The sequence below is a fragment of the Girardinichthys multiradiatus genome, chromosome 19, assembly GCF_021462225.1.
Source record: "Girardinichthys multiradiatus isolate DD_20200921_A chromosome 19, DD_fGirMul_XY1, whole genome shotgun sequence".
NCBI lineage: Eukaryota > Metazoa > Chordata > Actinopteri > Cyprinodontiformes > Goodeidae > Girardinichthys > Girardinichthys multiradiatus.
In genome coordinates, this window is record NC_061811.1 from 32225482 (window position 1) to 32249850 (window position 24369).

The 24369-nt window shown below is 38.2% G+C and overlaps 1 protein-coding gene across 1 annotated transcript; it reads right to left on the reverse strand.

Moving 5' to 3' along the window:
• Positions 1-248: 248 nt before the first annotated feature.
• Positions 249-24099, reverse strand: vps39 (VPS39 subunit of HOPS complex). The gene is made up of 25 exons (XM_047345669.1): positions 23739-24099; positions 23534-23627; positions 22117-22182; positions 21646-21710; positions 21322-21364; positions 20741-20835; positions 19861-19959; positions 19664-19756; positions 19044-19227; positions 16605-16725; positions 14826-14946; positions 14464-14593; positions 13858-14000; positions 13539-13679; positions 12097-12238; positions 9744-9830; positions 9361-9434; positions 8955-9171; positions 7457-7585; positions 6168-6270; positions 5838-5883; positions 3350-3499; positions 2876-3010; positions 2349-2440; positions 249-1531 (listed from the first exon to the last, which is right to left on the reverse strand). The coding sequence occupies exons 2-25, from the start codon at positions 23604-23606 to the stop codon at positions 1450-1452; spliced, it is 2631 nt and encodes an 876-aa protein (XP_047201625.1). The 5' UTR covers positions 23607-23627; positions 23739-24099; the 3' UTR covers positions 249-1449.
• Between the last annotated feature and the right edge of the window lie 270 nt (positions 24100-24369).

Below are 24369 nucleotides of genomic sequence, written 5' to 3' on the forward strand. Positions count from 1 at the left end.
TCACTAAGCCTACAGCTGAGTTCAATGCTATGATGAAAAACTGTTATATCCTGAATAGTAATGTTAACATGCACACGTTTAGCATCAACAACCCAAATAGTGTTTATGATCTAAATTTGGCACATTTAAACACATTTTACACACATTTACCAATGTGAAAGACAACCTCAGAAAGATGAGGTGTGCTTAATGGTTAACAAATGAAACTGACACATTTCTGAATGATGATACTGTTGACCAAGCAAACAAACATTACATGCTTTTTATTTTTAGTAAAGAAAACTGTTGTTTTTTGAACTGCTCACTAGAGAAACAGTAAACAGACACATTTCAGAACAATGTTGCCTCCAAAATGCAGATATCAACCATTCCAGTTTAGTATAATTCCAGTATTTCAAAAAGAGAATCAAAAGAATCAATTTAAAGTGCAGGACTTCCATTTTCTACCGTAGTGAGAGACCTTTGGAAAGAAGAGGCAGCACAAAATTCTAGTTTACAATGAAAGTTGGAAATAAAAATAATAAATATACTGGAGTGAATACTGCTACAGTTGGAAAACTGATTAATAACCACTAAATTTTCTTGTTTGGTGTATATGTATTGCATTTAGTGGAACAGATCCTACTAATAAAAGGCAGTGGCTATTCAGATTTAAGAAGCAGAAAGAACAACATTTGGATTAATGTTACATCTCTCAGCTGATGACTGAACTGATCATAGCATCTGTAAGAGAATGGCCAAGGGAATCAGTGTTATGATGTGTTAAAATAACGTTCATACAACAGTGGATGCAGTTGGGTAAGAACTGGGGAAGAAAGTTGACCTATAAATAATATTAAATGACAAAAGGCAGACATATATTAAATAAAAGCACTATAGTCTGTTATATTCTAACAAAAAGTCGCAAGTGACATCTCCTTTCATTGCAAGTACAATCTTCAGTCACAGAAGGCATTTAACAGTACTGTAGTACTCAGTATGGCATATCAAGGTGTGTTTGAGGCCTACAATGAGCTATAGTAATGGAGGAAAAGTGAGAGCCAAAAAACAAACCAAAAACACTGTCTGTAATGATCAGAGATAGCAAGTACAAACCTCTGTTATCCCAAGCTGTCAATAATCTACCAGGGCGGTGTGCCTTTAAGGCAACAAATCTTTCCTGGTGTTACAGTAGCACATGCTTTGGGATTGTCTTGATCTACCTCTCTGTTCACTTCTCCGTTCCTGCTGAGGGTCGCCGGACATTCCTCCTGTTTCTTCATGTGTAAAGAGAGAAAGCCTCAGCCTTCCAGCTTGAAAATGGTGGTCCTATTCTGCTCTGTGGCAGCAAAGGGCATCTCAGGCCAAAAATACGGCAAACCTTCAAATATATTTCTACTTTCAACACGACCCAGCAGCGAAGTCCACAGGGGAGAGGGGGGTGTTTATTTGCAGTGTGAGAAGAGGCTTTTACTGCTCAGTGGGACACACACTGCGATCTTTGCAGCAGAAATAGTGCACGACCACACCATTGGGATACCTGGCAAATGCACTGAAAGAGAATCATATGAAATAAGGATTTCTTATCACCATCCTTCTGTTCCAGTAACTATGAGCATTAATAAAACTACAGTTTAGACTGATATAAGATATATGGTAAATACAGAACCTGATAGTAATACTACTATGCTTTGCAAAAATAATCAAAGCCCATGATCTTTTCCACATTTTGTGACATTACAACCACCAATCTCAGTTTATTATGTTGGATCTTTTGTGAAGCGGAAGGAAAATGATGCAAGCTTTCTAAGCTGTCACTTTAAAGTGAGCTCAAGCTCCATCAGATTAGATTAGATGGAGAATGACTGTGAGCAGCAAATTTCAAGTTTTGCCACAAATTTCAAATCGGATTTAGGTCTGTGCTTTGAATAAGCCACTCTAAAACATTGAATAGGCTCTGATCTAAACCATGGCAGCTCTGGATGTTTAAGATTGCTGTGGCAAGGTAAACGTCAGTCTTTTGAAGCCTCTAAGAGGTTTTCTTTCAGAATTGCCTTGTATTTAGTACCATCCATCTCCCTGTTAACTCTGAGCTTCCCACTCCTTACTGAAGAAATGCAACCCCACAGCATGATGCAGCCACTAAATTCTACCATGGTAATGGTGTGTGCAGGGCATAGATTTCAAGCAATTGATCTCTGCAGCTCCTCCAGAGTTTTCCATGGGCATCTTAATTGCCTCTCTGATTAATGGCCTCCATACCTTGTCCATCAGTGTGAAAAAGTTCAAGGGACATGAAAACTGTACCCCAAATTACCAAAACGAGATAAATAAATAAAAAAACTATCTCTAAAATGAGATATTGTTACCTGTTTCCTATCTTCTTTTTACAGACTCTGCAGGTTTTTTCTTCTGTTATGACACATTTAACCTGCTGATGGAAGATGCGCTCCTCCTGCACCTGAAAACAGACACAAAATCATATTTAACATCTTTTTCCTAGCCAGAGTTATCTGCATGTCTGACAAAAAATAGAGAGAAAAATCTTTCAAATTTAGCCATCCTTTGGTTAATTAGGTTTGGAGGATTGCTTTTAAGCTTTAACTGTCCCAAACCACTGCCTGTCTGATGAGCATGACGTCATACTGAGCACTACTAAGCATCATCAAGAATCCCCTGAATGGTCTACACCAGTAAGTTTTAAAAAGAGTGGATTAAGCACTGCCTAAATGTCCAGTCCCTTTAGGATTGCTTCCAACAGAGTAGCTGGTTCTGTTTTCAGTGGTCCCCCATGAAGATGCCAGAAGGAAAGATCTCTCTTTGGGTTTCACTTTGGCTCCTCGCTGTTCCTTTGTATCAGAAATAATCAACCACAGAAACATTCTCTAGGACTCACCCGGAGGAACTCAGCCTGCAGCAGGCTCTTCAACACCTGGTTGCAGCGTTTCATTTGGGCCTTCTCCTCCAGAACGCTCTCAAGGAAAACGCTTATCTCGCGGATCTGGGTGTTTGCTGGGAGCAGATTGATAGCCTGGGAAACATTGACCAGAAAAGTGTGTGTTTCAAAAATAGCATGGCGCCCCAAAACAGGTAAACCACTCAAAATATTGTGTAAAACCTGTTATTTCTTAATCCAGTGAGGTCATTAATATAAACAAATCATTTTTAAAACTGCTTTTAAAAAGATATTTAGAGAAATCTTGGATAAATTAGTTTTGCAGCTTTTTAAACTATCAGTCCTGGCAGGTATCAGAGCAAAAAGCAAGCCTATAACTCACGTTTCTTACTCAAGCCTCTGTCTTTTATTCATAGCAAAGGTTCAGAACTAAAGTTTAACTGTAAAAGTGCTGAAGGTGCGAGAAATGATTACCTTGGTGGTGTTGAGCTTGCTGTGGTGCAGCTCCAGGACCTGCAGGGCCGCCTGCAGGTTGGCCTGAGGCTCAGTGAGCTCCATCTTAATGGGCCCCAGGCAGTGGACGTCAGGGGGGGACAGGTACATCCGCAGCAAAGACAGATAAACCTGCAAGGCAGAGTCACAGTAGTTAATTCTTCCCTAAAGTCAAATCTTTATCTCATTTTAGTGAAATACAATGAATGAGCTACTCAGGAACAAGCATTTCACTTTCAGATCAAGCAGCAAGCGCACTAGGCGGAGCAGGACTTTCAGCAGATAACAGGAAGACTGAATGGAGTACATCAATGTTGCTTTGTTTTATCATTTTCAGTTTTCAACCTCTGTCTGTCATGGAGATTGATCTGAAAATGTTGGCAGCCTTTAGCAAAACTCAGAGATAAGGTAAGGCCAATGTCCAAAGGAAAAATGCATAGACTGCTTTGGCGATGCTAATTGCTAATATAAGAAGCTAAAGATTTCAGTAAAGTTTTTGTTTTAAAATTTTAGTAAAACCATTTTATGAAGGCTACTTTCTCCACAACATGACGTGTGATGTAATTTCTGTCCCTGACATAAATAACTACTGACCAAAAAGACCAGAAACAAATGTCTCCTCTTATATCTTCCCATTTAATAGTTTCTAAGAATGATCAGCTAAAATCCACATCAGTGGGTTAAACCTTAAAAGAAAAAAAGAAAAACAGGCGGTCAGAAATTAGCCTCATAGTTCAGATCTCTACATCTCTATTTACATTCATTCAGTCTTGATTGAGACAAAAAAAACATAATTCAATAAATACTCAAAACTGACTGAATAAAACGTTCGTACTGGAATTTAAACTATATGAAGCATCATTAAAATTAAGCTAACAGACCCAAAGCTCTAGTTTATATTTATAAAAACACAATTTTCCTTTTTGTCCAAACTGTGACCAAGAAACATGAAATTATCTCAGAAAAAAAACAAATACACACTTTCTAAAATGCTGACATCAGAAGCAAACTCTTCTTCTTTAGTCTGCTTCCCACTGTCCTCGGCACAGCAGGCCCCCTGCCTCTTCTCACTACATCACCTCCATACTCTGCTGTTACACCAACCATCTTAATGTCCTCCTTCAGTGCGTCCATCAATCTTCATCTTTTCCACCTGCCGGGTAGCTTCCTCTCCAACATCCAATGTGTCCTCTTCATCTCTTCAGTATGTCCAAACCACTTCAACCTTGCATCTTTAACTTTATCTCCAAACCACCCAACCTTAGCTGTTCCTGATATCCTCATTTCTAGTCCTGTACGTCCTGATTACTACCAATGGAAATCTCAGCATCTTCCACTCTGCCACTTCCAGATAAGCACTGTCCACTATTTTGGATGGTTGACCTCAGGTACTCATCCACCTTCGAAATGTCTTCTCCTCCTATAGCTTCTCCTTTCCCCCTGCTTCACCCTCATTCACATGTATTCTGTCTTGGTTCTGCTGACCTTCCTTCCTCTTCTCTTTAATGCAAACCTCCAGCTCTCTAAGTTCTACTCCTCCTTCTCCGTACTCTCACCACAGATTATGATATCATCTGCAAACATCATGGTCCATGAAGCCTCCTGCCTGACCTCATCTGTCAACCTTTTCATCACCATTGCAAACAAGAAGGGTCACGGAGCAGATACCTGATGTACCACCACCCCTACCATAAACCCATCTTTGAGTCCCACTCCACACCTCACCACTGTCTCTATACATGTCCTGTATGACACCCTTTTCTGCCACGCCTGACTTCCTCATGCAGCACTACAGTTCCTCTCTAGGCACCCTACGGTATCCATAAGGGGACATTGCGACTCTTTCTGACCTTTACTTATCTACTGGAACTGTCTGAGCAAAAATGGCACCTGAGCTAATATTTCTTAGCATGAAACCAAACTGCTGCTCAATGTTCTGAAGCTCTTGTCTGAGTCTTGGTTCCACCAGTCTTTCCAAGATCTTCATTGTGTGGCTCATCAACTTTATACCTCTATACATCCTCCTTGTTCTTGAGGATTGTAACCACCACACACCTCCTCCAATCATCAGACATCCCTTCACTCTTCTGGTATCTTCATACCTCCACAGGTAGATCATCTGGAACATATTTCCACACCTCATCCCCTTCAAAGCTACCCTAACTTCCTCCTTACTATTTTCCTTCACATCCTGACTTACTATCTGTCCTATTCTTTCATTTTACTACTGTTTATTCTGAAATCAGAGTAAACAAGGGGGTTTCATACTAACAATTGGACTGAACACAAACATGTAAAACCCGACAGCAAAGTTAGAAACTCAACTTTTTGTGACCGTTGCAGAAACAGTAATGATATGTTGACTGTATTTCTTCTGTTTAAGATGATACTTAGGTTTCTCTGCTACAATGAGAGTATCTGTTGTAGAACCAAGCAGTGCTATAAAACAGAAAAAAAAAAAGGTACTTACATCTTTATTTCCTTCCACTGAACTGTTATAATGTCGGTGACAATATCTACATCATAAAACAAAGAAAAATATAATCAATGACTCAAAAAAGCTTGATTAGAACCTGATTATTGTAACCAACATGGTCATAGCATTTCACATAATCATAACGATTCAGATGAGTCATCTGCCTTTATAATGTAGAGAAAGAACCTTCCTTTCAAATATGATATTTGGCAACAAAATGATTCAGTCAGATAATATTTGCTCAGCTTCAGTCCAGTGAGTTTTCTGATGGTTGCTGTTATGTGAGGTTAGGCAAGGCTTGGTGGTGTTTACACAAGTACTCACTCTTCAGCCATGCGGGTGTCATCGAGTACGTGGACATATATGAAAAGCGCCTGCTCGTGTTTACCCATGCGACCCAGGAGCAGAGCCCGTTCCTCCAGCAACCCTTAAGAGATGGAAAACAAGGTCAGTGATGCAGCCCAAGACCTGCGAGATTATTGCCATATTTTTCTAAGTGGTATCAAACAAATAATATGCTTTCATATATATATATATATAGAATAAATACTTTAACATTAAGCAAGCACAGCATTCTTTTAAATGTATGATCTTATATTTCTGTTCATAAATATAACTTGTACCTTATGTTTTTATTAAGGTGAAGAGGACCTTTAAAATAATTTGATCTCTTATGGCAGCAGCATATTCTCACACTGAAAAACGCTTCATTTGAGCATTTATACAATAAAAAAAAAAAATACTTGTTTTGAGAAAATCACAGATGATGCAATTACTGGCACTCCTAACAATCCCTTTAAAAAAATGTACCTGAAGCTTTTTTTAATGTATACCTTTCTTTTTTAAGTTAAGCAGAATTTCTAATTAGCAATCAATGACGGTGTGTTTTCTCTGAGTAAATTATAACAACAGAGGCCTTTTTCCTTAAGCCAGCAGCCACTTGGCTGGAGAACGACCCAATGATCTTGTCACTATAAACACAGAGAAGGATGGTGAGGGGGTTCAAAAAGAAAAGATCTCCAAATATTACTGGTATAGCTGCAGCAATTTATGGCATCTTGGGGTAACCAAGCCACTATAAAATCATTAGAAACTATATGATAACAAGTTGTTTGGGGGTGATGCCAGGAAAAGGCCCTTTCTGTCCTACTATCCCAAATGTAAACATGTGGAGTTTGCTGAACTCCACTTGGAAGTTTATAGAAGTATGTGCTTTAGTCAGATGAGGCACGTTAGGTGTTGAGCTGCACAATAAATCACGAATATAAAGTCATTCTAATATCAAAATTTGGAATAATAATTTTGCAACGGGCTGTTTCTGATGCAATACCTATCACTATATTATTTCAAGACTTGGCCTTTTCCTGTTAGCAAAAGGGGGTTTCACAAAGTATTGACAGCAGGGATACCAATCATTGTACCACCAGTGATTTTGTTAAAAACTAGAGTTTTTTCCCCCAAATAAATCGATTCAAATGAAATATTGAATTTTGCTTACTGTGAGATTATGCAATTGCAATAAAGGATTTATAGGCTCTTTAAACATCTGTACAAGGGTACCAACACATTTGTCTGGATCTCTACAATAGGAGCAGAGCTTTAAGCCTTCCTACCATCAAATGGAAAGTCACTGATGAGTCTGGCAGGTTCATAGCTAGTAGAAATATCCAGGAAGGACAGCAGTTTGTTCCTGAACTGTCCCAGTTCACCTTTCTCCTGCCCGGCAGGAACAGCTGAAACCCCTACACAATACAGAGCACATCTCATTATGCTATGATGGGTATTAAAGTAAGTGATCAGTCTATGAACTGAAGGTTAGAGTTCAAAATTCAACCATCAATTTATTTTAGAAAACCTGTTGTTTAAACATATTAATAGTGTTTTTGATCAAGTAAACATAGCAAAAGTGTTGCAGATTTACAGTGCAGTTATTCATTTATTCAATCAGGAAGGTTTATGACATCAACAGAATAGATAATTTATCACATGCTGTCTGTAAAAACGTAAAAGTTTATTAATTATTGTCTTTGTGTTCGATTAATTCGATTAATGCCTTAATGCAGGATTTTTATACCGATTTTCAACCCCATCTTCTCCTTCCGACAATCTTAAGGATCCCCCGATCATTGTTATGCCTCTAAAGATAGTTGTATGAGATATTGAGCGGCTGTGGTGTGTTGAGAGTGATCTTTTCTGCTCAGAAGGACGTCGGGACCGCTCTGACCTCAAATCTGCGAAATTTAACATGTTGGATTGTCTTGGCCCGATATCCTACTATATGGGGTGTTCCCAGAGGACAAACGAGCATACAGCCTGTTGAATGTGACATGTAACCAATCAGAAAGCAAGGTGACGGAAACATGGAGGGAATTTACTCTGATCTAACGTTTGATCTAAAGAGATTTTGCGAGATTTCATTCAGATTCCCATCTGAATGTTCATGAGTGAAATCTGTTTGTGTGTGGTGTGGTGTGTTGTGCTTGCCATGTAGGACCAAACCTGTTATAGCCACGATTCTTTATCATTATGTTTGGGGTCTCTCAGGTTTTGAAAATCAAAGGATAATTTTTAAAATCTTGCCATGTGAACCAACAGACTGCCAAATGCCATCAGTTTGTTTAAATCAGCTATTTTTAATCACTTTGCTAACACTAGAGGGCAATCATGGATACAAGAAAGATTTCCAGTACTATGTAGAACACTCACTTTGATCCTTTGAGCTTCTGGTGAACATTAAAATGAACTAAGAGCTTGCATTTTCTGAAAACAAGCTGTGATGCAGTCAGTCTGTCAATGCATCTGAGTAACTTCTCTAAATGTAAGGTCTTTCCATCTATCAATGCTTAGATTACAAGAAATCTTTCATAAGACAACAGTAACTAAGGTAACACTTTAAAAAAAAAAAGTTAATTTTTCAACAATATATACTAAAAGCTGCGTGCACTCAAATTTGAATGTTAATTTGTATCATCTTACAATTAGACAGAATGATACCATCTTCAGTTAAAAGCCAAATACCCAAAATAGCAAAAACCAGCCAGAAAAAAAAAACACTTCTAGAAATTTTCCGACCATAAAGTGCCCAGAGCTTCAGGGAACTTCTGCACATACCCTCTGGCAGTGAGTAGAGGTACTGTTTCATCAGGCCTTGAACCCTGCTCAGATACAGCTGAATAAGCACATTATGGAACTCAGGGCCGTTCTCGTCCCACACGTAGATGATGTGCTCCAAATACGGGATGGCCAGCTCCTCAAAGCGCTCCTTCAGGAACTGCAGCACCTTGTCTCGGGGCAAAGTCTCCACCTCGGGCAGATCTTCAGTGAAGATCTAAAAAGAAGGAGACATTTTCATACCAACAGGGATCCTTTCATCATGCAAGTCAATATAAAACACAAGATGTTCAAGTTTCAACTTCCCTGTGGCTTACTGCCATGAAGGTACAGGGAGCTGAGATACAAGAAAGTTGGGAATAAATGAACATGCTTATATGATCGTTTTTTAAACACCTGTGCCCACCTTCAAGCCATCCTCAGGACAGATCTTAAGCACCCAGGGAGAAAACTCAAAGATTATGCCCAGATTCTCTGCTCCTGTGTGTAAGAGAAGTTTACAAGGTAGGAAATAAACTATGTCAATATTAGTTTTTAAAAACTGAAATCTATTTCACTTCTAGCCATAAAGAAGACTGGTGCTTTGCAAAAAAATATTTATTCGTATTCTTACCTCTTCATTTGTTTTTGACATTTTGGCACGTTACAACTGTGTTTTAGTGGTATTTTATATGATCTAAAACAGTATGTTGTGCATTTGTATTCAGCCTCTGTTACTCTTAAAACCCCTAAAAAATACTAGTGCAACTGATCGCCCAAAGTCCGCTCAAGAGGACTGCTGATTCTCACCAAGTCGTTGGAGGTACTGGACGGTTCGCTCATGACCTTTAAGAGGAGAGTTGGCCTTGGTAGATTGGTCCAGCAGGACCTGCAAAGCTGAAACAGAGCAAACAAAGTAAGAATAATTAAAGGGAGGCGCGTGACAGAACACTAAGAGTAAATGCATGATCAGTGGTTACTGTGAAACAGTGGGATTCCATGTTTTTTTGGTGTGTACTGCACAGTATAGTGCCTCTATCAACAGAAATTGGATGAAGCACATCCACAGTGTTAGCTGGTGGCTGCAAACAGCTGCTTTTAATTGAAGACAAACTTAAGCAATGTGACATCACAAGCGTAAATCACAGCAGGCCAATTAGGACCAGCTGTGCACGCATCATCCAGAATGAACAAGAACCAGAAAGATCAAAACTGTTCTTATTTACGAGGATCATGAATCAACCACATGCAGGAAACCTCCTCTGAGACGAATTGTGAAGCCTTAGCGAGTTGACTCACAGGCCCCAGGATACAGCTTTGTTACAAGCATCTAACTGGTGCCCAGTGAAGTTCTTCATAATGGACCAACTGCGCTTACAATGGCTCAATTGTGCAATTCTGAGCAGATACTTTTAGGCTAATGATCTTGTGTTGGAACTGGAACAAAACGAGACAATAGCTGGTCTGACATTCAAAGCTCTAATTCAAGCCGAGTTTCAAAGAAAAAGGGGATGATGAAACAGATCATTTGTTCAGCATTACACTGTCATGCTGATTGCCTGCAACAAATAAACCGAAACGACTCAGACTGTGACAGCAGTTTCATTTCAGCTGACTCATATCTGTGGCTTGATGAATTACTTTCCACTTCAGATAAAATATTTGGTCCCCTAATTAGACAATAACACAACAAACAAGAACAGAATGGTTGATCTTTTAAATGTACAAATCATAAATGGTGATTTTGATCAACTCTTATCAAAGAGATGGACTTTAAATACCACTTTTGTTTCTTTATCCGTAAAATATTCACTATTGAACCCAGTCCCTTCCTTCCTAAACCGAGTGAATTTGGTGACTGATGAAACATTTAATGGGAATCTGTGGAGCATGTCAGCTTTTCTGTACAGAGGATGTTGTCGTTTCCTCACCAGAAGCAGATTTCTTCTGGGATGAATGTTTATTTTATTTTATTATTATTTAAGATGGAACATTGACATTCACTATAATCCCTCACATTTATATTTTCGACCCTCCAAACCAGACAAACCTGGTATCTTATGTTTAGATGTAATAAAGAATGAGCATATATAATAATCTTGGCATATTTTGTTATTTCCATTTCAGAGTTGTAATTAAAAGAGCTTAAAATGTACCAACTACTGGCCTTCACAGAACAGTACCTGTTTATGTGAATGATGCTTGTTTTATAAATAGGACATGAGCAAATTACTTGGAAAAATCATCAGTGTTAGAATTATGATTATTGATTAATTAATATTCATCAAGAATTAGAATTAAAAATCATAATTTGAGAAAATCAATTTCTTAACCATAAATCCTCATTTATGAATCGAAACCAGAGATGTCTTCTGGTGTTGCAATTGTGGCTCAACGCCTTTGATAATTACAACCGTTAAATACTCAGTAATAATTGATAACTATTACTAGATGTCACTGTTTAATCAACCGTTTCTGCCGAAATGTGGGAACTTTAACCTTATTTTGACTGACGAATCACTCTTGCACAAAATAAACAAAACAAAAAATAAACGAATTCTCTTTATCTACGTGAATATTTATTAAATCAACAGCCTGATCCACCTCGCTATTCCAATTCAATAATCTTCACTTAATCAAACATGCAAAGTTCTACACAGAAGGGTAAAAAAAATATCTAACTAAACAAATAAAACAAAACAGCAGTGGGTGTGTATGGAATCAAACCAGCAGTTATAGCAAACAATGATAATGTGACGCGGAGCGGAGTTTTAGGAAGCGGCCCGCCAGAAAGTGTAGCTCAGCGGGACACGGGCGGTCATAAAGCTTTAACATGTTCTTGACTGATTTTGTAAACCTAAATCTATAACATTAGAATAATTCTGAAAGATTAGTTTTCCAGAAACCAGCCACTACTAAAGAATCTGAACAATTTTAAATCATTTCAGATAAGTTACTGGGATCAGCGTCACACATAATCAAACTGATATGTTGTGTTTTTGCAGAGAAATAAGCTGCATTTAACCAATTTTTCAATTTGTAATAATATACTTTAAGAACATTTTTTTTTTTTTTTATCAACAAAGACAAGAAAATCGTAAAAACAAAAATTACTTTTAATGACAATCTGACCTGTTAAGCATATCCATCAGCAGCTGCTTACCTTTGTGGTGCAAGCCCTTTTTCTCGTAGAGAATAATGAGCTCACTGTACTTCTGAGACTTCTTCAGGACGTACTCGCTCTCCTCGATGTGGCAGTGGTTGTTCTCAAGTCGAAGGAGGGGGGAGACGAGCGCCACATTTGTCTACATAGAATAGTTTTACAACACAGTGCATTTAAAAACCTCAGTCCACTACTCCCAATGTACGTCATCAGGTCTTCTTCTGCTTTACACTATACGAATCACTTCAATAATCTGGTGGAGAATATTGCTAATCTAAGCAGAACAAAATGTAGGTATGTAGGCTGAGTTTCATCATTTACAGTGTCACAGCTATAAAGCTTCAGGGAGATTACAGTTAATGCTTCCTTAGACTGTAACTGTGTTGTAGCCTCCAGCTTTATAGCACATCTACCAGTGAGGTCCTCTACTGTTGCTATATACGAGGTTCATTAACCTGCATGGTGGTAAGACTTAATAATTCAATAAATTATTTTCAATTAAATTATTAATAGAGACAAACTATCTCCTTGGAGACTATGTATACGTAATTGAAATTAGCCTTACCTAATAATCAATAACCTAATTGATTAGGGTCAATGATTTTTACATACTTACTGGCATCGGTTTTCACATTTAAACGTTTTGAAGTTTGGCGTGTATTTGTGTTCAGCCCACATGAAAAAAAATGCTTTTAGATGTCACTTAATGAGTTAACAGGTGACATCTGAAAGAAAACTAACACTGCACATCACCCTGAGTACATTACTGAAACATAGTAATGGCAGCAGTGGAGACACATTTCTAGAGCATGACCCTGGAAGCTGGAGAAAAGTTATGCAACATGGATGGAGGAATGTACAGGGCAGTCCTGGAAGAAAACCTGAAGGTGGGGTGAATACTTATCTTCTATCAGGACACCTACCCTCAACTTACAGCCAGAGTTACAATGTAATGGCTTAGATCAAAGTATATTAGAATGATCCAGTCCAAGTCCAGACCTAAACCCAATTCAGTATCTGTGGCAAGACATGAAAACGTAAGCTTACAGACACTCTCCATCCGACCTGAGTGAGCTTGAGCTTTTTTGCAAAGAAGAATAGAAACAAACTTCCATCTGTAGATATAAAGCTGATCAGGATACGCCCTAAAAGACCAGCTGTTACTGCAGTGAATGAATGGTTATACAACGTTTCAGGCGTTGAATATAAATGTACGCCACACTTTTCAGATTGTTATTTGTAAATAATGTTAAAACAAAACACTGAAGTTTGTGATTCAAATGTGACAAAATGTCAAAAAACTCTGTTAAGAGCGGCTTTGAAAAACACTGCAACCATTTTTTGTAATAAGTAACTAGACTTAGGCAAGTAAATATATAAATAAAGGAAGCTGTTAGCAGGGACTTATATTTAAAGTAAGGCAAAAAACATGGTGGTCTTACATGCAGGTAACATTTCAGCAATGTGGTGTCAATGATTTGCAGGAGCTTCTTGCGGCTTTTAATAGTTGGTGTGCCCTCCATGAGTGGAGATGTTGTAGAAGGGTCCGAGTCATTACGCTGTTTAACAAGGTGGCTGCGTTTCTGTCAGGACCAAAAAGATAAAAATAAAAATGAAAAATGAAGGTTTGTATCATATTTTTTTTCCCCATTTAGCACAATTTTTATAATCCCAACATTAAAGTGAACTTTATGTAGCTCATGCAGTGCTTACGGTTTTCTAAAAATGCAGAAATTTCATTTCTTTGTTATAAACACACACCTGGGTAAGGTAATCAATAAGGGCGAGATGAGCTTTCTCCAGTTCGGCCCCAGACAGGGTCGGCAGAGGGTTGGGGTAATGCAGCTGTTTGCGGTAGTCAGATGGGAGTAAGTCTGGGTAAAGTCCAATCACATGTGTGGGATCTGGCATCACAGAACAAGCATTAGGGGCATTATAAAATATACACTACACATTACTATAATTGCAATAAAACAAAGAAGCCAAGCCTCCTGGACCTTCGGCCAATTAGAGCATGATAGATTTTTTTTTTTTTGTTGAACAAACATGTACAAATGAGATGTGACTTTGACATGAGGTCATAATGTATAAAACATCATTTACAATAAGCAACATATCAAACAATAAGAATTAAAAGCCAGATATATGATGAAGTTAGTACAAACATGAATCCAGAATTGATTCAGGAAAAGTAAAAACAATTCCTTCAAATTTCCAAATCTGTTTTCAGTGATTGTCAAGATCGATTTGTGACAGAAGAAAAATCCAGTTGCAGGTTGGGAAAATAAAGGGAGTATTTTGCATAGATTTGACCCATTTCTCTGACATTACCACCCCAGTCTACTGGGACTAGGAGAGAAGTCCTACCTGTGCCCAGTTTAGCAAACACCTGCATGGAATCATCAAATTTCTTCTGGCAAAACAGGTTGAAGGCGTAAAGATTCTGGATGTGATGTATCTGCTGCTTCTTATCACCATCTGAATCATCCTTCATTTTCTGAAAGAAAAAAAAAGGATATAAACAGTGAAACGTGATGCGACTTAAAATTTTTATCTGGCTTCCTGCTGAAAGAATTCTGGAATCCAACGAGACACCTGAACCGACTCTCTTCACCCTTCAGAAAAGTGATGATACAAAGCTTAAAGCATTTTAGTCTTTCTATTAGTGCATCTCATCAAAATTAGATTTTGGGGGAATAAAATGAAAAACAAGTTGTTGTTCTGCTTACTGCAAGTTGAAGAGCCAGCTCAAACTGCTTGTCCTGAAGAAGCTGGCGGATCTGGCTGGCTATCGACACCGGCACCAGGCGCCAGACAAAGTGGTTGCTGGCTACATACACAATGTTTGGCCTGTGAGAGAAGAGAAGGCATTTTAACTATTGGCACGCAACATCAGAGCGACTCTTCCTCTCTAAACATGGACCAACATCATCTTCACAACAACAGAAAAGACGATGAAACCCTCCAAGGATGAATGATGAACTGCAATAAAAAGGTAGTTATAGAAAATAAATGCAAACATCATCCACTCTTCGCTGGTTAGTTTTGGGGTTGCGTCATAATTTTGCCCCCTTCCTATTTACTGCCTTTGCAGTTTTGGTTGTTTCATACTTCTTCAGGTATGATATGGAGCTCTTCGCCGTTTGAGACTTTGTACTGACCATAAAAAAAGGAATCTGCTCCAGGGGACATTACGTTCCCGCAATGAAAACTGATCATTTAAAATATTTTTTTATATTCTATTTATACTCTACTGAATTGTTTCTTTACAGCCACTGAGTCCGTGTGTCCAAAACATCCAGGAGTAGGTGGGTCAGAATTCCCTTAGACTCAAAGTCATTGTTTTTGGTCTCAAAATGCAAGGTTGGAAATTAAATCTCAAACCAGACTCAAAGGGCCTGAAGACCATGAAGAAAGCAAAATGCCCAGGTGTCATCAAGGACTCAGATCTGAACCATAACAGCCAAATACATTCTAGCAATAAATCTGCCAATACTACCTTAAAATACTGCCAGAATAAAAGGTTTCGTAACAGGACACAAATGGTGGTGCCTGCTTTTATTTTGAGTAGGTTAAACTATTGTTATGGTTTCCTTCATTGGTCTCTGTAAAAGAAACAAATCAGGCAGCTGCAGCTCATCTAAAATGCTGCTGCCAGAGCCCTGACCAACACCAGGACTCTGGCAGTGCTGAATAATCCTGGGCTTACACACATTTCATAGTTGCTAGTTAGGTATGAACAATGTAGAACCCTCAGGTCATCTGAGACCTTTTGTTCAGGGTTCTTAGGACAAGAACTAAAAAAGGTGAGTTTCTACACTGCTCAGCTCTGGAACCAACTTCCTGAAAACCTGAGATGTGTGGAAATGTTTGGCTCCTTTTAATCAGGACTGAAAACATTACTGTTTACAGTTTACCTATAGGGGCCAAAATGACTTTATCAGCTCTATCATGTCTCAGCCCTTTATTTGCTAAAACCTCATTTTAATATTTCTTTCCATTATGCCATTATGGCACATGTTTTTATGCTTTTGTTTGTTGCTGTGTTTGTCTTTTTGACATTCATATTTTATTTCAGTTTGTTTGTTTTGAGTCTAAATGGTGATAAAATATATAACTGGCTTGCAGGCACGAAATGGAAGTAGAAGGGATGAAATGGCAACTTGGCACCAATCGGAGAAGGTGCAAACCGACCAAATAATTGTTTGTTTACAAGGCACTTTGTTTCTGTTAATAAATGCAGCATCTAAATAGTAATTCTTAAGAATAAAATGGGGTTGATTTAAAAGCTTTTAGGAGTCTAGTAAAACAAAATTTTTATTTTCCTAAGGGGGAAAAACAAACAACAAAAATCACAAGTCAGATCTTTTCTTTAAACTGTGTCTGAAGGTGAACTGAAACAGATTTTACAATAATGAAAAAAACATCATATACTAGAAGATCAGTGCTCTACACAAAAGTGAACAGGTGATTTGTGTTTTGTTTCATCACTGTAATGTCGGTCTCACCCTGCTGAGGAGATGAAACGTGGTCTTTGCAACTCCACGTTCTGCACCAGCAGCCGTGGTTCCAAGGTCCGTATCTCCACGTACCGGGGCAGCACTGCAATGATGTACGGAGGCTGGTGCTCTGTGGAGATGTAAAAAGGGGTATTATGAGAACGAAGGTGTAAATAAAAACGATGGAACAGAAATTGATGGTTGTTGTCACCCTTTTTCTGCTCCAAGCACCAGTTGTTAAAAAAAATAAGAAATCTCTGAGGTTTACAATCAGCGAGGCTAAGTTTTGCAAATCCAGTATTGAGGCAACAGTTTAGTCATGGTTTTGTGCAGATATGAGGCAGATGATGCACAAAAAAACAGGTTGTTCTTTATAGTCAAGCAGTTGGGACAGTCCGTTTAAACAGATTTAAAATGGTCCAGCTCACATCAGCCTCTGCATGCCAACGCCGCTCTGTTGACAGTATGAAGATGAGGAAATTGAAAGCTGTATAAAACCAGTGCTTGGAGGCTTCATTTCCTCTTGTTATTTGTCCTTTCTGTATTCCAGTGAGAACAGAAACACACAGCATAGACCTATGGTGAATTAGTCATGAGTTAAACATTTCATCTTCTCATATGTGAAAGCCAAACCTGTATCTGGACTGCTCAGACTACACAGAGGAAAGAGGAAAACTGATTATGACAGAGAAAAGACAGCTGGATTACTACTGACAGAGCAATGACAACGGTTATAGGGATTTGGCTAATATTAGAGCAATCCTATCCGGGCACTTCCTGTTTCATTAGTAAAAAGGCAAAGTGATCTCGTAAAAAATTGCCTAAATTTTTAATTGAAGAAATCCGTAGAGATTCTATGACTAAAAATCCTGGGATTCTTCACAACTGCATTATTATTATAAGCTGAAACGCTGAATAAAATTTAGCAAGGGGAATTAAAGTCACGGTTAAAGTCACGGTTCTAACTCGAGCTGAAATTCAAAATGACAGCTAAAACATTGTTCAGTGTACAGTGCCATGCTTAGGTATTCATACTCCTCGAACTTTTCCCAATTCTTTTATGTTACAACAAAAAACTGTTTTTTTTATTGGGATATGATGGACCAACACAAAGTAGAGCATAACTTCAGTAGAAAGAAAATGATACATGGATTTCAAATATTTTTACAAACAAGAATTTGAAAAGTATGGTGTAGATTTGTATTCGTCATCATTTATTCTAATACCTCTAAATATAATCAGTGCAACCAGTCACCTTAGCCAATTAGAGTCCAACTACATGTAATTTCTTTTCAGGATATATCAATCTGTTCTGCAAAGACCTGGCGGGTTTGTTAGAGAACATTAGTGAAAAAACTGCATCATGAAGGGCAATCGTGAAGAAAACCTGGTAGAAGCTGAAAAGAACTTGAGTCATGGGTAAAGGCTTACCCTCTTGCAGGACAGTGACCTAAGATAAATAATAACACATAATAAGAAACATATATCCAGAGCTACAATGAAATGGTTTAGATAAAAGCATATTTATGTCTTCGAATGGTCCAGTCAAAGCCCAGACCTAAATCCAAATGAGAATCTGTGACAAGATTTGACATAAAAAACAATTATGTTCACATACGCTCTCCATCCAGTCTGACTGAATGTGCAAATACTTTGGTCCCCAGATGTGCAAAGCTGGTAAAGTCCCACAGCTATGAAAGTTGCAAAAGGTGATTTTACAAAGTATTAGCTCAGGGTGGGTTAATACATGTGCATCCAACACCTTTTAGATTTTTATTTGAAAACATGTTGGAAACCCTGTATCCTTTTCTTTCCACTTCACCAGAAGACATATCTTTCTGCACTACTTTCTGTTGTTATATCACATGAAATCCTGATCAAATACGTTGACGTTTGTGGTGTTAATGAGAAAAAATGTGGATAACTGTGGGAAATACTGTGTGCAAGGCGCTGTGGCAGTGGGAACTACAGTCATGCCTAAACTTCTTGGATTTAAAATAACTGATATAACATAGTGCACAGTTTATGCACAGTATATGCATGTGCATGGTACCCACACAACATACATTAGGCTTTACTCTCAGTAAACACTATGAGCTTACCCCTGAAAGTGTGGTGTCAAGCTTTCACAAATCCATTTCCTCTTGTGCCGTTAATTTTACTTCAACAGGCCAGCTTATTACTGCTAAACAGCCAGATTTATTTAGAATAATTAAACCAGGTTGCTGTTTTTAGGGCTTCCTTGTTTATCAAATGAAAGCCGAAGCCCATCATGTGGTGAAGGACATGTACTGTTCTTGGTGAAATTGCCACAGCTGACACATTTTAGGAAAAAAACTCCTTTTCTATTTGTTGTTTGAAGCTCTGACCCACATAGATCTCAGAAAAAAAACCGTCTTTTCTGATTAATGTCAAGCATAATGTCAATGTTAGGGAATATTTCCTTACCCATGGCAATAGGGATATCAGTCCAGTTCAGAGCGCACTTCTGGGTACAAACTCCTTCTTCATTAAGCACCACAGTAAGGTCATCCTGCCCCACAGCCACCTTCCCATCAGCCAGTGGGGCAACCAGAGGCTCCAACTGTTTCCCAGTGGGGAAGAGCTCCTTGATGGAGCCGCGGCCATCCAGCTAGTTAACAGCAGGGAAAGTCCAAATGAGATTAAGAACCAAATATCATACACAATTAAATATTATGTGTAAAAAAAACCTTTGAGATGTCTTACACAAACAAACAAATCACCATAAAACAACAAGATATGACATAAAAGATCAATTTGTGCGTTTTTAAACACTGCAGATACTAACATACACATTTTCTGTAAACTGTTATGAGTTTTGTTCAAGGTTTTAGTGGCTTTAAAAAGGCAAAAAACATCAGTTTCTTTCCTTTATCCACCATTATTTCACCTAACTTGTATGTCTTGGTTTAATGGTAAAGTGGTTTCTAGGGATACGAAGTCAAAGCATTTGCTTTCCATAAGAGACAGCACTGAAAACATTTCGCAACTCTCCTGAGAATTCCTTTACGTCAAATAAAAATAAGACGAATTTCTGTAAAACATACCCGAATAAGGTAATAGTCCCGTTTGAAGCCCACGCAGATGGAATTTTCACACCAAGCCATGGACTTTGGAATATCTGGCACACACAAGTCACCCTGAGACACAGAAACAAAAATCTACTATTGCCAAGGGACAGAGTGGAATATTTAAACTTAAATCACACAACAGTGCCTCACGTGTTCAGTATAATTAAATTTACCTGCAGCTCATGGAACTCTCTATCCTTCCAGTAATACAGCTGGAGTTTCTTTCTCATTGCCACACACATTCTGAGGCTTTCCTCTCCCGAGCTTGTTTGCTGAAGATAAAAAAAATACATGACTTTTAACTTTACAAAGAAAGCCACAAATGTGTTTCCATATAAGAAATCTGTCTTATTTCGGTAGTTTTATATAAACCGTTCCATTTTGATGGGGAGTCAGTAAGAAATCATGGAATATGTTACCTCATTTGACAACAAGGTAGAGCTGATTTAAAATGGATAGCAGAGAACAAAGACATGTTAAATATGGTTCTGAAAAGGTTCTGAAAAGTGTGGCTTGCATTTGTATTCCACCCCCTTGGTCAATATGTTGCAGAAGCAACTTTTGCTGTAATTACACCTGCAGTGCTTTTGAGCTATATCTCCACCAGCTTTGTCCAGGTAGAGAGGAAAATCTGTGGCCAGCTCAAACTCAGTCAGACTGGATGAAGAGTGCCTGTGAACCACTTTCAAGTCTTGTCACAGATTCTTGATTGAATTTAGATCTGGACTTTGACAGGGCCATTGTATGTGTTGACCATTGTTGAGCAATGTTCTCTAAAATAAAAGCTTTGATGCCTTCACAGAATGCATCACATTTGTTACAACAAATAAACAAAATACATTGAAGTTGTGTTTGTAGTGTCATCCCGAGAGCCTTTTCCATAATCGTGTTATATTTACACTTTAAAACACTTTTTTTTTTCTATGATAATGCTAGCATTCACTAAATAAAGTGGTGTTAAACATGACAGTCAGAGATAAAGTTACATGTCTTAGTCTTTTTTTTTTTTTTGTGGGCATAATGAGCTAAAGCCAAAGAAAGACTGTAACTGACCTGCAGATCGCATGCAAAGAGTGTGGATCCTTTGGCTTTAGACACCACAGTGATCTGCTGAAAGGTCAGGAGGTCATGGACGTGGATGTTGTTCTCTGAAAGACACAAGAGAGGGGTTTGTAGACCTCTCTTGACTAAATGGCTAACAAGTATGCTGTATAGATGACAGGGCTCCACAGTGAGATGAAAGTTTGTTGCACATCCTAATAAATGTTTTTATCTTGTTTTATTGTCATTACGCTGTATGATTTGTATTAATTTTGCTAATCCTGATGAATTTTTAACAATAATCATCAGCCTGCATTGTAAATTAACAAAGTGTTACTTTTAAACATGTAATGTTATGATGGTAAACCAGCTGTGAAACTTTTCATCCATACCTTAAAGTTGTGTCAGTGTGACCAAATAAAAAAGTTAGGTGCATCAGTGCAAAAGGTTAGTCTAATTTCCTGCATAAACTGGTTTTAATCCCACACCTTTACAACCAGTTCTTAAGTCAACAGACCAAAAAACAAGACGACAAATTAACTTTTACACATGTAGGACAGTAAAACAGTAAAAAATGGGATGTCAAAACTTACCCAAAAGACTGATAAGAATTTTATACTGTGAGACAACATATAGCTGGAGAAAAAGAAGAAAACAATAATACAGCAGAAATGTATGTTAAAATTGGTAGGAGACACTGATTGAAGCATTAATTAAATTCTTCAGTTGATTTAAACAAACCGCTGATTATACAAATACGATTTATTTAGAATAACATGGAGCACATTATGTTTAATAATGTGCTCAAACAAGAAGTTTAGCTGAAACAACTTCTGGTTGTTGTGTTTTAATTTCAAATTGGTCTTCCCCAAAAGAAGAACTGGTTTATACTGTTATTGTTCCAGGTTTTATCCTACCTGCTGGATTTTCTTTGAGAAGTTCTTATTAGATTTTTCCAAAGTCACTTCAAACCGGTTGGTGCCTGAGGAGAAAACAAATTACAAAAACTTTCATCAACACCTGGGGGAAAAAAAAAAGTTAAGTGAAACGTAAATATCCATCCCTGATGGGGAACGGTGGCAGCAGTGGTAGGAGTTTGTCCTGTAACCAGTGGGTTGCCGGTTCGAATGCCCGCTCTGTCTGTATCTGGCAAGATACTTCACCTGCCTTGCCTGCTGATGGTGGTCAGAGGGCCCGGTGGCGCCGATTGTATGGCAGCCTCGCTTCTGTCAGTCTGCCCCAGGTCAGCAGTGGCTACAATGTAGCTCACCACTATCAGTGTGTGAATGTGTGTATGAATGGGTGGATGACTGATGTGTAAAGCGCTTTTGGGGTCTCTGGGGACTTATATAAGTTCAGGTCATTTACCATCCCTCAATCTGTTTTACCTGCATCTTTCTTGATTCTGTACAGAAGAAGATGTCCTGGTTTTGTTCCAACCAGCAGCCAATCTTCTGTGGGGACAAACATTGAGGGTGAGTCAGTTTAAAAGATGCAGGGAGCTACCTTAGAGCAGTGTTTCTCAAACATTTTCTGTAGTGTCCCCCTTTGTAGTTTGAAATTTACCTCTCCTGAATATACAGGTACTTCTCTGTAAATTAGAATAACATCAAAAAGATCATTTATTTCAGTAAATCAATTAAAAAGTTGAAATTCATATATAGATTCACTATGCAAAGTTAGATACATGTTAAGTGCTCATTTTGATAAATATGGAAAATTGTATTTCTTGGACAATTTGATTTAAAAAGACAGACAAAAACTGGCTCTTCATTACAAAAATGTCAATATAGTAAAAAAGTGTATAAGTGTACTGTACAGTATCTGCATTCAACACTTGGGCTCTATTGCATGAATTACTGCAACCATGTTTGTGAGGCAATCAGCTACCACCAGTAGATGACACAGCTCCCAAAAATCATGACTGACTTTTGATACTTCACACTGGTCCTTAAACAGCTTGGACTCTGTGCCTCTCAAATTTTCCTCTAGACTCTACGGCACTGATTTTTAAATAAAATGAAATAATTATTAGAATTATCAAAGTTACTTACATTTGTAAACAGGACTTTGGATGCCTGAGAAACAGTCCAGTCCTTTTTGTTCTTAACCTATGTATTATGCTTCTGATGTTCTTTAATTCAGGATGGGGTAAAACAAGGAATGTGACAGTTGCATGTGTGCTTATTATAACATTGGCTGTTTTGAGCTCATGTCTATATTAGTCAGGATAATAAAAGAGTTTTAAATTCTAGGATAAATGAAAGGAGGTAATAATATTGTAAAATACATTTCTGGAGCAATTCTTATTTAAAAGGTCAACTAATCCTATACAAAGTTGGGTACCCAGGCACAGTCGGTAAAATTAATTTTATCTTTTCTTTTTAGGAGGTTGTTATTATTTCAATATTTTTATTTGTTATGAACAAAACAATATTTGCATGATGGCAATCTGTGAACATATATTTCTCTGATATAATATTAGCTGCTGGGGTTGTCTAAAAGCTGCCTAAAACTTCTTGAAGTGCTTTAGTATATGAGCTTAGTTAAATTTTGCTTCAAATCTACAAAAAAATAAGCATTTTGATACAACAAACTAGATATAATACTTAGAATTGAAAAATGTAATTGATTTAATGGGTCATTTACATGTGTCACCCCGTAAAAAAAAAAAATTAAGACATCTGTCCCTGTCTTAGAGATATTAGGTGCCACAAATGACCCCTTCAAGGCCCGGGGGACACTTCAGACTGCAGGACCAGAACCACACAGAGGGACAACCTGAAGGTGAAGTAATCTACTCACCCCAAGCCGCAAGACAGTCGATCTGAAGAGGAAGCTTCTCTAAAATAGGCACTGGTTCATAAGCGTCATGCATCTTGAAGCAGTCCTGCTGATTCTATAACACAATATTTCCGCTGGATGATCAATTGCCACACCGAGTTGCCAGACAACAGATGACGAGTCTGTCGGGGTGATGCTGCTTTTTATATTGTCATTAAAAACCAACCGAACAGGTCCATGTGTCACGTTTGGACGCAGAAGTTGCAGTCTCGTAAATCCTGGTCTTGTAGACAAATATAATACTGCGTCCCTTTAGCCAGCTATCGCTCCAACCATAACAACATCTGACTGTTAGCGAGCTAGCTTAGAAGTTAGCAAGCAACAGCTACTGGCTCTAAACATGGTTCTCTTTTCCCTCGCGGTCAAAAGAAAAGCGTGCAGAGGTCGCCATTTACTTTGTCTACAAAACCTAACATAACTGTAGGCGACTACATGCGCCAAATAATAGACGCAAATAATTTATGGTAGCAGTTTAGTTTCCACTGTTGCTTCTCGCTACTTCCTCACTGTTGACAGCTGCGCGAGGCTTTGACAGGCACGTGACTGAACTCACGAGGAGCGAATTAAAGGTGCAGTGGCTTTATTTCCCCCTCCGCGGTCCGTTAACAGTGCCTTTATCACGAGACTCAAGAGTTATTTCGACAGACTCGTCTGTCATGTCCTCTTTAGCACATTTTTTAACTTGAATACAAAAGTTAACTTTAAATTTTTAACAAATATATATTTTTTTTACAGTAGTAAGGCTTTAAATGTGAAATCGCCAAAAAGAGGACAGTAGGTGGAAGGAAAGGATTGAC